The sequence below is a fragment of the Saccoglossus kowalevskii genome, chromosome 3, assembly GCF_978046115.1.
Source record: "Saccoglossus kowalevskii chromosome 3, keSacKowa6.1, whole genome shotgun sequence".
Classification (NCBI taxonomy): domain Eukaryota; kingdom Metazoa; phylum Hemichordata; class Enteropneusta; family Harrimaniidae; genus Saccoglossus; species Saccoglossus kowalevskii.
Window position 1 is genome coordinate 40,662,367 of NC_140643.1, and position 18,078 is coordinate 40,680,444.

The window sequence follows — 18,078 nt, forward strand, 5'->3', positions numbered from 1 at the left end:
CCCATGGAGTGATGACATCTTGAAGGTTATTAACATCTAAGATTGACAAAAAAAAATTATCAATAACTACTTTGCTAGAGGCGACAGTATGAAATTGACTTACTGAAATTGTAAGGCATATACATTGCCTCCATGGCCTTAGTGAAGTCATTTTTATATAAATATATAAATTTTTAATGCTGGACATTTGAAGAAGTAATTTGTTTTTTCATTATCTTACAAAGTCACTGAATATAATCTGCACAATAAGTACACGAGTACACTTTCATCCTGCGTGAAATAGACGTGATAACATTACTCTCATGTCAACCATAGTTCTATGATTTTCTATCACATAATCCATTAACGCATTCTACCCATCTGTATTTCTCTAAATCCAAGCTTTCAGTAAGTCAGTTGCTATATGTGCAGTGACTGATAAACTAATTAAAATAAAAAGATAATTAGAGATTGAGATTTCTCTGGTTGCTAATTATGATACAGTAGAATTTATGCTTGAGATCTTGTCTCTGTAGCTTATTGTAAAGCAGTCAAGGGATATTATTTATTTTGTTCCAACCAACTGGATAACATTTATATAAAACTGACTCAGAAACTTATTCATTTTCATAGTCCTAAATATTTTATGATTTATAAACTATAATACTCATACGAACAACAAAAGTAGAATGAGTGTATTTTTGACATTTGTGCATATTTTAACACATATGGCAGTGGAATTTTGTGTCAAAATCTGTCTACAACTAATTGTAAGTCAACAATACATGAACTTTTTTGGTTCATTCACTGTCTATCTGTTTTTTGTTGTTGAGAAAAACTGTAAAATAATATGCATTCAATGACCTTTAATACTAGTCCTCATAGATCACAATAAAAACCCATTAAAAATAATAAAATAAATACCATGGTCAAATGATTGGCCAGACTATAAGTGGCTCTTCCATGTGGTTAGTTTTATATTTCATTGTATATCTTGTTTAATTAACTCATCTTAAGTGACCCCTTGTACCAAGGTATGTTTTTCCCCTCTGGGCCAAGTTTACTTTTCACACCCTGGGAAATCTATTGGCATATATTTCAATGTACTGATCCTGCTAACTAATTAAAATCAGCTGGATATGGTCAGATAAATGTCGCCCACAGCATGTGTTGATTCTTGTCAGGGCAGTTATTACCATGTGGTGGGGGTCATATTACTCAAAGCACACACCTAACAACTTGTGGTCTTTTATCCACAGTGTTTACATCATGTACATGCTTCAATTGGTATGATAGAAATTAAGACCTGCTCTGCAAAATGGAACTATATTCACTGATATTTAAGTTGTAGAATAAATATTAACAATTCAATAAAAAAAATGTTTTTGAAATTTATAATTGGAGAGGAAAATTGTATGTGCATGTCATTATGGAATTATGGAATCTAATTATTCCAATTATATGAAACAACTTTATTTTTTATAGTTTTTTTTCAGACAACTATTTTTATCTTTTGTATTTAATTACATTACTATCGGTAATAGTCACTTTTGTTATGTCAAGTCTATCAAACAGTTTATTATCTTTGTAATACAGGCCCTTTTCCAGTTCCTGTGAAACAATATTGTTTTCAACTATCGTAGAAAGTGCCCATGCAACAGCAATTTTACTTTGACTGGCTAGATTTAATAACATCACATTATGCCGTAATTGACAATTTAATTGCTTGTGATTCTATTCGAGTTATTGATGGCGCATTTCATTATTTTAATATTTTCTTTCAACTGTCTGAGAGTGAATGTGCGAAAATGTTTCTAGAAAAAATGTTATAAAAAATGCAATCATCATTATTATCCCCCTGGTATTATTAGTGTCAGACTAATGTACGTACCAAGACATCTGCATCCAGGAGTTGAAAGGAGAACTTAAATCTAAAGACTAACAGTAATATAATTATACTTAGACATTGGTGTGCTTATAATACCGTAGAGCCAATACCAAACACATAGCCTGCTGAAAGTTTCCATGGTAACAAATGTAGACAGGTGATGTGATAAAGTGGTCAAGAGTGGTGAATATATATGTGCATTTTGATCTTTCATCCCCCTCTCATTGAAATATAAATAGTAAGTAGAGGTTGCAAATAATACTTTGGGTTAAAAGGCATTATCAGATAGTATTAGTAGGAATGTTTTAAAATTGTTTTGTGTAATTAAATATTTGTAGAAGACTACCATTTAAAATTAGACTGAATGAGCTTAGAATACGATAGAGTGGTGGAATGAAATTTGAAACTGTGGTCATTCATGCCGTCATGGTAACACAATTGATCACATCACTTAAATTTGGGAATAGATGGTGCACAAAACTGTTACTTTCAGCAAGTATTCAAACTGGTGTGAAAAAGTACTAATGTATAGACAGTCTGAAAGCAATTACATGTACATAACAAAACAATGTGACTGAATGCATTACATTGTAGTTGTTGTATACATATTGAAAATAATGAATATATACTGCTTTTTGACTCCTGTGTGCGAAGCACAAAAAGTCGATCTTTGCAGTAAGTGTGTCTGTCTGTGTGTGTGTCTGTTCCACTGATATCTCAAGAACCATACATTGCTTTTTGATGAAACTTGGTGCATAGATGCTCAGGGCCAATGCACAGATTTGATTAGGTTTCGGTAAAAATACATGCATATTAATTACCTAATTTGCATGATAATTAGCTGATTTTTAGCTGTTCCATGATTGTTCCACTGATATCTGAAGAACCACTCATTGGATTTTGATGAAACTTGGCACATAGATGCTCTGAACATATGCGCACATTTGATTAGTTTTGGATAAAAATCTGTGCAATATTAATTACCTAATTTGCATAATGATTAATCAATTTTTGGCTTTTCCACTGATATCTCATGTACTAATCATCACATTTCAATAAAACTTGGTACATAGATATCATAGGACACTGTACAGACCTGATAGTTTTTAGTGTAATATCAGTACATATTAATTACCTAATTTGCATAATTAATTAATTTTCTGCTTTTGATATTTCAAGTAGTAATCATCACATTCCATTGAAACTTGGTACATAGATATCATAGGACACTGCACAGACCTGATAGTTTTTAGGGTAATATAAGTACATATTAATTACCTAATTTGCATAATTAATTAATTTTCAGTTTTTGATATTTCAAGTAATAATCATGACATTTCAATAAAAAACTTGATACATAGATGTCATAGGACACTGCACAGACCTGATAGTTTTTAGGGTAATATCAGTACATATTAATTATCTAATTTGCATGATTAATTAATTTTTAGCTTTTGATATTTCAAGTAATAATCATCACATTTCAATAAAACTTGGTACATAGATATCATAGAACACTGCACAGACCAGATAGTTTTTAGGGTAATATCAGTACATACTAATTACCTAATTTGCATAATTAATTAATTTTCAGCTTTTGATATTTCAAGTAATAATCATGACATTTCAATGAAACTTGGTACATAGATGTCATAGGACACTGCACAGACCTGATAGTTTTTAGTGTAATATCAGTACATATTAATTACCTAATTTGCATAATTAATTAATTTTCTGCTTTTGATATTTCAAGTAGTAATCATCACATTCCATTGAAACTTGGTACATAGATATCATAGGACACTGCAGAGACCTGATAGTTTTTAGGGTAATATCAGTACATATTAATTACCTAATTTGCATAATTAATTAATTTTCAGTTTTTGATATTTCAAGTAATAATCATGACATTTCAATAAAAAACTTGATACATAGATGTCATAGGACACTGCACAGACCTGATAGTTTTTAGGGTAATATCAGTACATATTAATTACCTAATTTGCATGATTAATTAATTTTCAGCTTTTGATATTTCAAGTAATAATCATCACATTTCAATAAAACTTGGTACATAGATATCATAGGACACTGCACAGACCAGATAGTTTTTAGGGTAATATCAGTACATATTAATTACCTAATTTGCATGATTAATTAATTTTCAGCTTTTGATATTTCAAGTAATAATCATGACATTTCAATGAAACTTGGTACATAGATGTCATAGGACACTGCACAGACCTGATAGTTTTTAGGGTAATATCAGTACATATTAATTACCTAATTTGCATGATTAATTAATTTTCAGCTTTTGATATTCCAAGTAATAATCATCACATTTCAATGAAACTTGGTACATAGATATCATAGGACACTGCACAGACCTGATAGTTTTTAGGGTAATATCAGTACATATTAATTACCTAATTTGCATGATTAATTAATTTTCAGCTTTTGATATTCCAAGTAATAATCATCACATTTCAATGAAACTTGGTACATAGATATCATAGGACACTGCACAGACCAGATAGTTTTTAGGGTAATATCAGTACATATTAATTACCTAATTTGCATGATTAATTAATTTTCAGCTTTTGATATTCCAAGTAATAATCATCACATTTCAATAAAACTTGGTACATAGATATCATAGGACACTGCACAGACCAGATAGTTTTTAGGGTAATATCAGTACATATTAATTACCTAATTTGCATGATTAATTAATTTTCAGCTTTTGATATTCCAAGTAATAATCATGACATTTCAATGAAACTTGGTACATAGATGTCATAGGACACTGCACAGACCTGATAGTTTTTAGGGTAATATCAGTACATATTAATTACCTAATTTGCATAATTAATTAATTTTCAGCTTTTGATATTCCAAGTAATAATCATGACATTTCAATGAAACTTGGTACATAGATGTCATAGGACACTGCACAGACCTGATAGTTTTTAGGGTAATATCAGTACATATTAATTACCTAATTTGCATAATTAATTAATTTTCAGCTTTTGATATTTCAAGTAATAATCATCACATTTCAATAAAACTTGGTACATAGATATCATAGGACACTGCACAGACCTTTTTTTAGTGTAATATCATTACATATTAATTACCTAATTTGCATAATTCCCTATATTAATATTTGCATTGCAGGAACTGGATGTTTATGAGTTGGTAGGCTGGTTGTGATGCGTATCAGGGTTCAAAAAACCCAAATTTCATAGTGATAATTTTGTTTACATGTTTGTTTACATTGTGGTTGCCTGATTTTGAAGTCAAAGTGAAGTCATACAATGAGGTATCGCTTTGCATGATGGTAATTTTAATGAATATTTTGACGGTATTGTAATCTGTCTGACTTCCTGACTCCTTCGGCCCGGGTGTGAATGGTTTGTTTACCCGCACCGTGGTTCGAGACAAAAGAATGGTAGTCGTTTCCAGACCGGGGATAGAGGGACTGTGCTCTAGGACTATGCAGAGACCTGATTAGTTTTAGGGTAAATAATTGTGGATATTAATTACCTAATTCGCATAATTAGCTAATTTTTTCCATGAATGTTCCACTGATATATAAAGAACTACTAATTTGATTTTAATGAAACTTTTATAGAGTATTCATCATTACATTTCAATGACCCTAGGACTATGCAGAAACCCAATTAGTTTTTGGTAAATATTTATGCTTATTAATCACCTAATTAAAATAATTAATTAACACTGATATCTCAATTAATGATCATCACATTTGAATAAAATTTAGTACATAAATGCTCTAGAACAATAGACAGGCTCGATTAATTTTGGGTTGAAATTTGTTCATATTAATTCTCTAATAATATTTCTTAGTTTTTTTGTTCTAATCACATTTCAATGAAACTTGGTACATAGATAATACATTACGCAGGCTTTATTAGTTTTACTCTAAAATCTGTTCATATCAGTTACCTGATTTACATAAATAGTTTTCAGCTATTCCATCAATATCTCAAGTACAAGTAATTTTGAATTAATTTTTAATGTGTCTTCAATACTCTCAGCACACAGGAGTTCTTTCTAAGCTTTCTTTGATTTAATATTTGACTAACAGTATTATAAAAATATATTAATCACAATATTTACAGCTGGGAATAGAGAATTTTTCTCTGGCTACTATGTTATTGATAATGTTGATAATCACGGACTCATCATCGGAGTGTTTGCAGTCAGTGAAAGTTTATTTGATTCTATCTTGGCTACATGTTAATTTGACACTCAGAAATCTTGGAATAGTACTGGATGATTAGAGACAAAAACATGCCCAAATTTATAAATTTAATTGAACTGCCAGCCTGCCTGATGCCTGCCTGCCTGCCAGCCTACCAGTATTGATATGTGTTACAAGAACCAGGTGAAAGTTAGCTTCAGTTAGAGATCTGTGTAATTCCAGATCTGGTGATCTATGTCATGTAAACCAAAAATCACATTTTTTGGACCATTTATCATTAATAAAAATAATATTTATTTGACCACAGAAAAACCTCTGTATAATGTAAGCTCATTTGCTACTAAATGTATTCTAACTATTTCTCAATTCTGTTCAATTCAAATTTTTGTATGTGCCTAGTCCTTTATCAGGGACATATAAACATGCAGTGGTTTACTGATTCAATCCAAGATGTCTGACTGGCAGCCAATCATGTTAGTCATATTATGACAATTTGTTTTACATTTGGATCAAAGATGGCTGACTGGTGGCCATCTCGCTTTTTGACCATACTATTATATTTTGTACTCGAGCCAGGACAAAGGAAATTCAGTTTTGATACATAAAATGCATGAATAGCATATCTTGTTTAATTTATGACCATATATTTCGATTTTGAAAGAGTAATTTAATACTAATTAATACTAATTTTCATTGATACTAGACCAGCCAATTATTCACCCTGAATTACAAACTATGCTTTTGGTCCATATTACTTTGGCATGAATAATATTTTCCCTAATTCCAACGGGTACTATGTCATTAAAATGCCATTCTGTGTATTGATGAAATATGGCACAAATATTTCAAATGTTCCTGTAGTTATGTCTTCTCTGAGGACTTTTTCCCATGATGCAATGTGTGACACGGAATAAGAGTTATGTGCGTTCATGATATTGTTATAATTCTGAAAGCTGTTGAGAAATAAAAATAAGTCACCTGTCTGGGTGATTGATTACATCAGGTAATACTGCAGTCATAATTGTTTTATTACATTATATTTATGAATTTAATGTCTGCTTACAGATGACCCACTGGGCTGATCATAAACATTATGCTTTTAGTAATACTTTTATCATGAAATATTTGTGCATAATTCTAAAATATGTGGACCTTAGTTCACTAGAATAGATCTCAATCACAAAGGACTATGCATGCTATGATGTCAACAAAGTTATATGATACTGTTTGTAAAGATATCATGATAGCCTGAAAATATGAACTGTCAGCGACATGTTACACAGTTCATTTCACAATTTGATGGACAAATCCAATATAGTAGGTCTGTTTAGATTAAACCTTGTGTATATAAATTAGAAAGCTGGCTCAATAATCTTGGATGACACTATGAAAACCTGTATGAAATGGCCTAAATATACAACATCAAAGATATAGTTGTCAGTTTCTTCATTAAGGGTGCATTTAATTTAAATTTTGTTATATAATGCGCAATTTAATGAATTTAAAATGCTAATAACAAGTTGGTGCACTATGATTTTAACTAACTAGATTTGTTTGACTGAATGAAGATGCAACCAACATAAACACTAGTGTGATCTAATATGAAATTCCAGTATATATGTTAACATAAATCTGAATGGTAGTGAGATATTACTTGTATTGTATGGAGTCGTTAGTGGAGTGAGTGCAATTCTGCATTTACTGTTATCAATGATTTTTCTCATATTCACATTTACAAACATTTCTTATCAAAAAAATCAATCATGGCAACTTTTACTATCCCAAAAGTGAAACAAAATATGATGAAAACGGCATCACACCCAGTTGTATGTAAATATAATGTCAAATGTCTTAAAACATTGACAAAATACAACTGAATTGCTATTACATTTCTTTAAGTGAATGCACACACATCATTAATACTATGGATCAGTGTTCCCTTTGTCTATTTTTTCAGAATCAAAGATGTATCCAAGAAACTTTTGTTTATAATGTCCTTTAAGTGTCTCTAGAACATTGAGAAAACATAGATGATATAACATTAATAATTTGTACTTGATTTATAATAATTCATACCTTTATCACTGCCTGTAATATGACTGAAGTCCATACAACTACAACTGTGTATAACTGTCATTTATTTGTTTCAGGTGCCTTTCTCATCCCATATATCATATGCATGGTATTTGCTGGAATTCCTCTCTTTTTCCTGGAAGTTTCACTGGGTCAGTTTATGAGCCGGGGTGGAATCATGTGCTGGAAAATATGCCCTCTGTTCCAAGGTAAGTCCTTTCCATCACGAGGAGTGCCACCTTTCACAAAGTAAAGCTCTGATAATCAAAATCCATCCATTTGGTTTGAAATCTTTAATTTCATTCTATCATACAGAATTCAGTTGGAATGGATCAGCAGATGAACTCTAAACACTATTTGATACTACATTTTATATATTCAGTGACATTACTTATTGCTTAAACACTTAAATTGGCTTTAGATACACCATTGTATATCTTATAATGTTGATTTTGCATGTATTAAATCTTATAAGTATATTTAACATTGCATAATAGAATTCTATCATTTTGGTTAGCGTATATAATTAGGAACTAAATTTGGGTCAAAATAGAAACTCCACCCTAAAGATACATTGTAATTAGACAATGTTTGTGTATTAGTTTTTCCATGTCAGAATATAGTTTGTATTTTATGTAACTGGTAGTCTTGGAATGGTTTTCAAATGTATCTGTATTATAATGTGTAATATTACTGATAATGCATTGATCAGGTCTAATTTCACCTTTCATTCATAATTGTTGATTGAGCTATTTTGACATAATTTGACATTAATCAGCTAAACAGCAGTTTAATTTCTGTTTGAAAGCACCTGGCTATTAGTTAGATCACAAATAACACCATGAGATAATTTCTTAATTTGCATAGCTGAAAGTAAGCGAATAAATTAGTCATGTATTAACAAGCCTTGATCTGCCCACTAACATAAGATTGCGAAACCAAATCCATCCACATTATTTTACCAGCATACATTGATTGAAGTGTCATATGACAACCACTGTGAACTATATTTTATTTTTCGGCAGGTATTGGCTTTGCTACGACCGTTATAATGTCACTATGTAACTGTTATTACATCATCATATTAGCTTGGGCATTCTACTATATGTTTAATGGATTCACATCTGTGTTGCCATGGTCACACTGTGAGAATGACTGGAACACTGAAAACTGCACCACAAATTTCACCAACACTGGAGAGAATTCCTCTCTTGTGGATCCTGTAGTAGAATTTTGGAAGTAAGTTTAATGATGCATTATTGACAAAAATATAATTTTCATATTGTTGTTTGATACTCCATAATTTAGACCAAACTGAATTATGATTATCATGAACTCAGCATGTTGCAGAACGCACATCATTATTTGTTAGATGAGAGTCAAAATCACAAATACGCATTGTTCAACCGCCCTGGTACTGGTCATATACTGGCTGGTTCAACCGCTCTGGTACTGGTCATATACTGGCTGGTTCAATCGCCCTGGTACTGGTCATATACTGGCTGGTACAACCGCTCTGGTACTGGTCATATACTGGCTGGTTCAACTGCCCTGGTACTGGTCATATACTGGCTGGTTCAACCGCCCAGGTACTGGTCATATACTGGCTGGTACAACTGCCCTGGTACTGGTCATATACTGGCTGGTTCAACCGTCCTGGTACTGGTCATATACTGGCTGGTTCATCCACCCTGGTACTGGTCATATACTGGCTGGTTCAACCGCCCTGGTACTGGTCATATACTGGCTGGTTCAATCGCCCTGGTACTGGTCATATACTGGCTGGTACAACCGCTCTGGTACTGGTCATATACTGGCTGGTTCAACTGCCCTGGTACTGGTCATATACTGGCTGGTTCAACCGCCCAGGTACTGGTCATATACTGGCTGGTACAACTGCCCTGGTACTGGTCATATACTGGCTGGTTCAACCGTCCTGGTACTGGTCATATACTGGCTGGTTCATCCGCCCTGGTACTGGTCATATACTGGCTGGTTCAACCGCCTTGGTACTGGTCATATACTGGCTGGTTCAATCATCCTGGTACTGGTCATATACTGGCTGGTTCAACCGCCCTGGTACTGGTCATATACTGGCTGGTACAACTGCCCTGGTACTGGTCATTTACTGGCTGGTTCAATCATCCTGGTACTGGTCATATACTGGCTGGTACAACTGCCATGGTACTGGTCATATACTGGCTGGTTCAACCGCCCTGGTACTGGTCATATACTTGCTGGTTCAACTGCCCTGGTACTGGTCATATACTGGCTGGTACAACTGCCCTGTTACTGGTCATATACTGGCTGGTTCAATCATCCTGGTACTGGTCATATACTGGCTGGTTCAACCGCCCTGGTACTGGTCATATACTGGCTGGTTCAATCATCCTGGTACTGGTCATATACTGGCTGGTTCAACTGCCCTGGTACTGGTCATATACTGACTGGTTCAACCACCCTGGTACTGGTCATATACTGGCTGGTACAACCGCCCTGGTACTGGTCATATACTGGCTGGTTCAATCATCCTGGTACTAGTCATATACTGGCTGGTACAACTGCCCTGGTACTGGTCATATACTGGCTGGTTCAACTGCCCTGGTACTGGTCATATACTGGCTGGTTCAACCGCCCTGGTACTGGTCATATACTGGCTGGTACAACTGCCCTGGTACTGGTCATATACTGGCTGGTTCAATCATCCTGGTACTGGTCATATACTGGCTGGTTCAACTGCCCTGGTACTGGTCATATACTGGCTGGTTCAACCGCCCTGGTACTGGTCATATACTGGCTGGTTCAATCATCCTGGTACTGGTCATATACTGGCTGGTTCAACCGCCCTGGTACTGGTCATATACTGGCTGGTACAACTGCCCTGGTACTGGTCATTTACTGGCTGGTTCAACCGCCCTGGTACTGGTCATATACTGGCTGGTACAACTGCCCTGGTACTGGTCATATACTGGCTGGTTCAATCATCCTGGTACTGGTCATATACTGGCTGGTTCAACTGCCCTGGTACTAGTCATATACTGGCTGGTTCAACCACCCTGGTACTAGTCATATACTGGCTGGTTCAACCGCCCTGGTACTGGTCATATACTGGCTGGTTCAACTGCCCTGGTACTGGTCATATACTGGCTGGTACAACCGCCCTGGTACTGGTCATATACTGGCTGGTTCAATCATCCTGGTACTAGTCATATACTGGCTGGTATAACTGCCCTGGTACTGGTCATATACTGGCTGGTACAACTGCCCTGGTACTGGTCATATACTGGCTGGTTCAACTGCCCTGGTACTGGTCATATACTGGCTGGTACAACTGCCCTGGTACTGGTCATATACTGGCTGGTTCAATCATCCTGGTACTAGTCATATACTGGCTGGTACAACTGCCCTGGTACTGGTCATATACTGGCTGGTTCAACTGCCCTGGTACTGGTCATATACTGGCTGGTTCAACCGCCCTGGTACTGGTCATATACTGGCTGGTACAACTGCCCTGGTACTGGTCATATACTGGCTGGTTCAATCATCCTGGTACTGGTCATATACTGGCTGGTTCAACTGCCCTGGTACTAGTCATATACTGGCTGGTTCAACCACCCTGGTACTAGTCATATACTGGCTGGTTCAACCGCCCTGGTACTGGTCATATTCTGGCTGGTTCAACCGCCCTGGTACTGGTCATATACTGGCTGGTTCAATCATCCTGGTACTGGTCATATACTGGCTGGTTCAATCGCCCTGGTACTGGTCATATACTGGCTGGTTCAACCGTCTTGGTACTGGTCATATACTGGCTGGTTCAACCGCCCTGGTACTAGTCATATACTGGCTGGTTCAACCGCCCTGGTACTAGTCATATACTGGCTGGTTCAACCGCCCTGGTATTAGTCATATACTGGCTGGTTCAACCGCCCTGGTACTGGTCATATACTGGCTGGTTCAACCGCCCTGGTACTGGTCATATACTGGCTGGTTCAATCATCCTGGTACTGATCATATACTGGCTGGTTCAACTGGCCTGGTACTGGCCATACTGGCTGGTTCAACTGCCCTGGTACTGGTCATATACTGGCTGGTTCAACCGTCCTGGTACTGGTCATATACTGGCTGGTTCAACCGCTCTGGTACTAGTCATATACTGGCTGGTTCAACCGCCCTGGTACTGGTCATATACTGGCTGGTACAACTGCCCTGGTACTAGTCATATACTGGCTGGTTCAATCATTCTGATACTGGTCATATACTGGCTGGTTCAAGCACCCTGGTACTGGCCATACTGGCTGGTTCAACCGGCCTGGTACTGGCCATACTGGCTGGTTCAATCATCCTGGCACTGGTCATATACTGGCTTTTTCAAGCACCCTGGTACTGGCCATACTGGCTGGTTCAACTGGCCTGGTACTGGCCATACTGGCTGGTTCAACTGCCCTGGTACTGGTCATATACTGGCTGGTTCAGCCGCCCTGGTATTGGCAAAACTGGCTAGTTCAACCGCCCTGGTACTGGTCATATACTGGCTGATTCAAGCACCCTGGTACTGGCCATACTGGCTGGTTCAACCTCCCTGGTACTGGTCATATACTGGCTGGTTCAAGCACCCTGGTACTGGCCATACACGCTGATTCGAACACTTTGTTACTGGCCATACTGGCTGATTCAACCACCCTGGTACTGGCCATAGTGGCTGATTCAAACACTATGATACTGGCCGTACTGGCTGATTCAACCACCCTGGTACTGGCCATACTGACTGATTCAACCACCCTGGTACTGGCCATACTGACTGATTCAACCACCCTGGTACTGGCCATACTGGCTGATTCAAACACTATGATACTGGCCGTACTGGCTGATTCAACCACCCTGGTACTGGTTTACTGACTGATTCAACCACCCTGGTACTGGCCATACACGCTGATTCGAACACTATGTTACTGGCCATACTGGCTGATTCAACCACCCTGGTACTGGCCATAGTGGCTGATTCAAACACTATGGTACTGGCCATACTGGCTGATTCAAACACTATGATACTGGCCGTACTGGCTGATTCAACCACCCTGGTACTGGCCATACTGACTGATTCAACCACCCTGGTACTGGCCATACTGGCTGATTCAAACACTATGATACTGGCCATACTGACTGATTCAACCACCCTGGTACTGGCCATACTGACTGATTCAACCACCCTGGTACTGGCCATACTGACTGATTCAACCACCCTGGTACTGGCCATACTGGCTGATTCAAACACTATAGTACTGGCCATACAGGCTGATTCAAACACTATGTTACTGGCCGTACTGGTTGATTCAATACAATGGTATGGTACAATACTTGGAAAAGCTGTATTTTAATGATTAATTAATAGGCTGATAATTTTCTATGATTACAGATTCAATGTGCTGCAGATCACTGATGATATTAGGGACATTGGTGGCATGAGATGGGAACTTGCTGGATGTCTTCTCTTGGCGTGGGTTATCTGTTATCTCTGTATTTTCAAAGGAGTCAAATCTACTGGCAAAGTGAGTTTATCTTAAAATTAATATGTATGTAATAAATATTTTACACTTGCGTACTTGGTTATTTTGATTATTGTATTGAATTGAATTGAATGTGCAGCATACTTTTAACCCCTTTAATTTTGACAGGGACATTTTTTAGCTCCCATGTGAGTGTCTGATTAGTTTTTGGGGCCAGGTCCGTGCATATTAAGTAGCTAATTTGCTTATTAATTATCTAATTTCAGCCAGTGTAAGCAAAATCCCCAAAACTTCAGAAAGGATTTTGATCAAATTTGCTATATACATGTATTGGTGCTGAACATGCTTCTGACTAATGATCTTTCACTGACTGTTGGAATTTTTATTTCCTAGATATGTTTTTAAAAAACAGCAATGATTGTATATACTGGTATTTGTATTTACATGGGAGCTTTGTGGAGTATAACATTGGTTGTAAATTTTATGAGTCAATGACAATTTGTTAACTTATGAGAATTGAATGGTTTCTGGTACTAGCAGTTCATTAAACACAATTACTAATTGATTTAGAATAGGTACTACAAATGTATCCTTGCAATATGTGAGGTAAACCTGAAGATTTTGTAAGTCATTTAGATAAAGATAAAGGAATAAACAAAATATTCTTTGCTATGATGTAATTGTTGTTCCGCTTACTGCTGCTTATAATTTAACACTGAGGGCGCTGTTTCTAAAGAAAAATGGTGTGATCCATAACATGGATTATTCTAATAAATGTTGTCTAAACTTCAAATAGATATTGTCAATATTGGTTAATGAAACCAAAATTATTATACTGAAATTTTTGGTTATTAACAAATAGACTGCTGAAACCTCTTTCAATATTCAAAATTATTGAGAAGAAAATGTGCCAGCAGATGTGTTAAAATCATAAAATCTTTAGCACTCACATTTATTCATTCTTTCCTTTTTAGGTTGTATATTTCACAGCTACATTCCCATACATAATGATTACTATCTTGTTAGTGAGAGGAGTTACTTTACCTGGTGCTGTGGATGGAATCAAATTCTATTTGATACCAAAATGGGAACGTCTCCTTGATGGAAAGGTATCAGGTTTTTGTTTTTTTTCGTAACGATTGAATGATGTCAAACTTTATGTATTTACTGGAAGTTTCATGTTGCTAAACACTGTCTATTGCTTTGTCCAAAATCTAAAACTGAAAGAAAAACATTACTCAGCAATATCAAAATTCCATCAAAAATAAGACAGAAATTTAGTTCTCAAGTTACATTGTTAAAAATATATATATTATAATAGAACACAAATATTTGTATTTAATATGTACATTTATTTATTTGTCTCTGTGCATCCATGTATTAATTGAACCGTCCTTTTATCACATGCTGTATTTCTGACATCTCTAGAACATTTCTCTTCAAACGTCACACATAGTTAATACTCTATCTTGTACATATGCATGTGCAGTGAGTTGTAAAACTGCACGAAAATCAGTCATTATGATGTGTTTTTCAAACTTGATGGAAGGATTAACTATTACGCATGTTACTTTGATTTGTAAATTGAACTTAAGATGGCTGACTGCTGGCCACTTTCTTTTTGAAAAATTCTATCACAGAAAGATATATCATGTAAATGCTTTATACAATTAACTACTTTATATATTTACATGTACATATTTTTTTAATTTTATTATGTTTTCATTTTGTCTTCATTTGTATTTTGTCTTGCCATTTTGTATGTATCTGAAAATTTATTGTTTTGAAAATCCAGATCCTGAACAGGATATGATTTCAATAAAGGCATTATTATTATTGTAATTACATCATTGCATACAAATCACATACAGTAATGTTGTCATCCAATCAAAGATGACCAATTGCTGACTGTTTTAGGTATGAAAAAACATGCACTTACAGGTGAAAATAGAATTCCAAATGCTCCAAATTCCAAAGGTCTATGTTTTCATGGTCAAATTTTAGGTGTAGGTCACAATATGTGGGGGGAATAAGCTGCTAATAAGCTCTCTGAGGGCTTCTAGTATTATATATATTATCATCGTATAGACATGCACATTATAATAGTTGATGATGTTTATAAAAAATATGGTACAATAGTTTTAGACATTTTAGATAATGAACAACTTTCTTAGCCCACTACCAACCTAACCTTAGGCAAACAGGTACATGGGATAGCATGGATGAGTACTTTATTTTACTAGATTCATGTTGTGAATTGAAGTATACTTCTGTTACATTTCTCTGATGCTTTTGAATGATGACATCTTTTCAGAATAATTCATATGGTCTTAGTCATTATTGGTGAAGCTGACATGTGTTAATTTGTTACCCATCCTATGCTATGCTATCCTATTGTACTATGCTGAAATGTATAATTCTCTTTCCTAGGTATGGATTGACGCTGGTACACAGATCTTCTTTTCTTATGCTGTGGGACTGGGTGCATTAACTGCATTGGGTAGTTATAATAAATTCCATAACAATTGCTATCGGTAAGAATGACCTTACTTAAGTTGGTGCATAACAATTGCAATCGATAAGAATGACCTTACTTAAGTCGGTGCATAACAATTGCAATCGGTAAGAATGACCTTACTTAAGTCGGTGCATAACAATTGCAATCGGTAAGAATGACCTTACTTAAGTCGGTGCATAACAATTGCAATCGGTAAGAATGACCTTACTTAAGTCGGTGCATAACAATTGCAATCGGTAAGAATGACCGTACTTAAGTCGGTGCATAACAATTGCAATCGGTAAGAATGACCTTACTTAAGTCGGTGCATAACAATTGCAATCGGTAAGAATGACCTTACTTAAGTCGGTGCATAACAATTGCTATCGATAAGAATGACCTTACTTAAGTCGGTGCATAACAATTGCTATCGATAAGAATGACCTTACTTAATTCGGTGCATAACCATTGCTATCGGTAAGACTGACCTTACTTAAGTCGGTGCATAACAATTGCTATCGATAAGAATGACCTTACTTAAGTCGGTGCATAACAATTGCTATCGGTAGGAATGACCTTACTTAAGTCGGTGCATAACAATTGCTATCGGTAAGAATGACCTTACTTAAGTCCGTGCATAACCATTGCTATCGATAAGAATGACCTTACTTAAGTCGGTGCATAACAATTGCTATTGGTAAGAATGACCTTACTTAAGTCGGTGCATAACAATTGCTATCGATAAGAATGACCTTACTTAAGTCGGTGCATAACAATTGCTATCGGTAAGAATGACCTTACTTAAGTCCGCGCATAACCATTGCTATCGATAAGAATGACCTTACTTAAGTCCGCGCATAACCATTGCTATCGATAAGAATGACCTTACTTAAGTCGGTGCATAACAATTGCTATCGGTAAGAATGACCTTACTTAAGTCGGTGCATAACAATTGCTATCGGTAAGAATGACCTTACTTAAGTCAGTGCATAACAATTGCTATCGATAAGAATGACCTTACTTAAGTCGGTGCATAACAATTGCTATCGGTAAGAATGACCTTACTTAAGTCGGTGCATAACAATTGCTATCGATAAGAATGACCTTACTTATGTCGGTGCATAACAATTGCTATCGGTAAGAATGACCTTACTTAAGTCGGTGCATAACAATTGCTATCGATAAGAATGATCTTACTTAATTCGGTGCATAACCATTGTTATCGGTAAGAATGACCTTACTTAAGTCGGTGCATAACAATTGCTATCGATAAGAATGACCTTACTTAAGTCAGTGCATAACAATTGCTATCGATAAGAATGACCTTACTTAAGTCGGTGCATAACAATTGCTATCGGTAAGAATGACCTTACTTAAGTCGGTGCATAACAATTGCTATCTATAAGAATGACCATACTTAAGTCGGTGCATAACTATTGCTATCGATAAGAATGACCTTACTTAAGTCGGTGCATAACAATTGCTATCGATAAGAATGACCTTACTTAAGTCGGTGCATAACCATTGCTATCGGTAAGAATGACCTTACTTAAGTCGGTGCATAACAATTGCTATCGATAAGAATGACCTTACTTAAGTCGGTGCATAACAATTGCTATCGGTAAGAATGACCTTACCTAAGTCGGTGCATAACAATTGCTATCGATAAGAATGACCTTACTTAAGTCGGTGCATAACAATTGCTATCGGTAAGAATGACCTTACTTAAGTCGGTGCATAACAATTGCTATCGATAAGAATGACCTTACTTAAGTCGGTGCATAACAATTGCTATCGATAAGAATGACCTTACTTAAGTCGGTGCATAACCATTGCTATCGGTAAGAATGACCTTACTTAAGTCGGTGCATAATAATTGCTATCGGTAAGAATGATCTTACTTAAG

At 35.9% G+C, this 18,078-nt stretch overlaps 1 protein-coding gene across 5 annotated transcripts in view; it reads left to right on the forward strand.

Annotated features, from left to right (window-relative positions):
- The window catches only part of LOC102807870 (sodium- and chloride-dependent GABA transporter 2), a 39,386-nt gene that overhangs the window by 12,755 nt on the left and 8,553 nt on the right, over window positions 1-18,078 (forward strand). For all 5 annotated transcript variants that reach the window (XM_085497210.1, XM_085497213.1, XM_085497209.1 and 2 more), the window contains exons 2-6: window positions 8,246-8,377; window positions 9,194-9,407; window positions 13,585-13,717; window positions 14,650-14,784; window positions 16,106-16,209. In XM_085497210.1, the coding sequence (XP_085353336.1) occupies window positions 8,246-8,377; window positions 9,194-9,407; window positions 13,585-13,717; window positions 14,650-14,784; window positions 16,106-16,209 (718 nt within the window). The remainder of the gene's footprint in view (window positions 1-8,245; window positions 8,378-9,193; window positions 9,408-13,584; window positions 13,718-14,649; window positions 14,785-16,105; window positions 16,210-18,078) is intronic.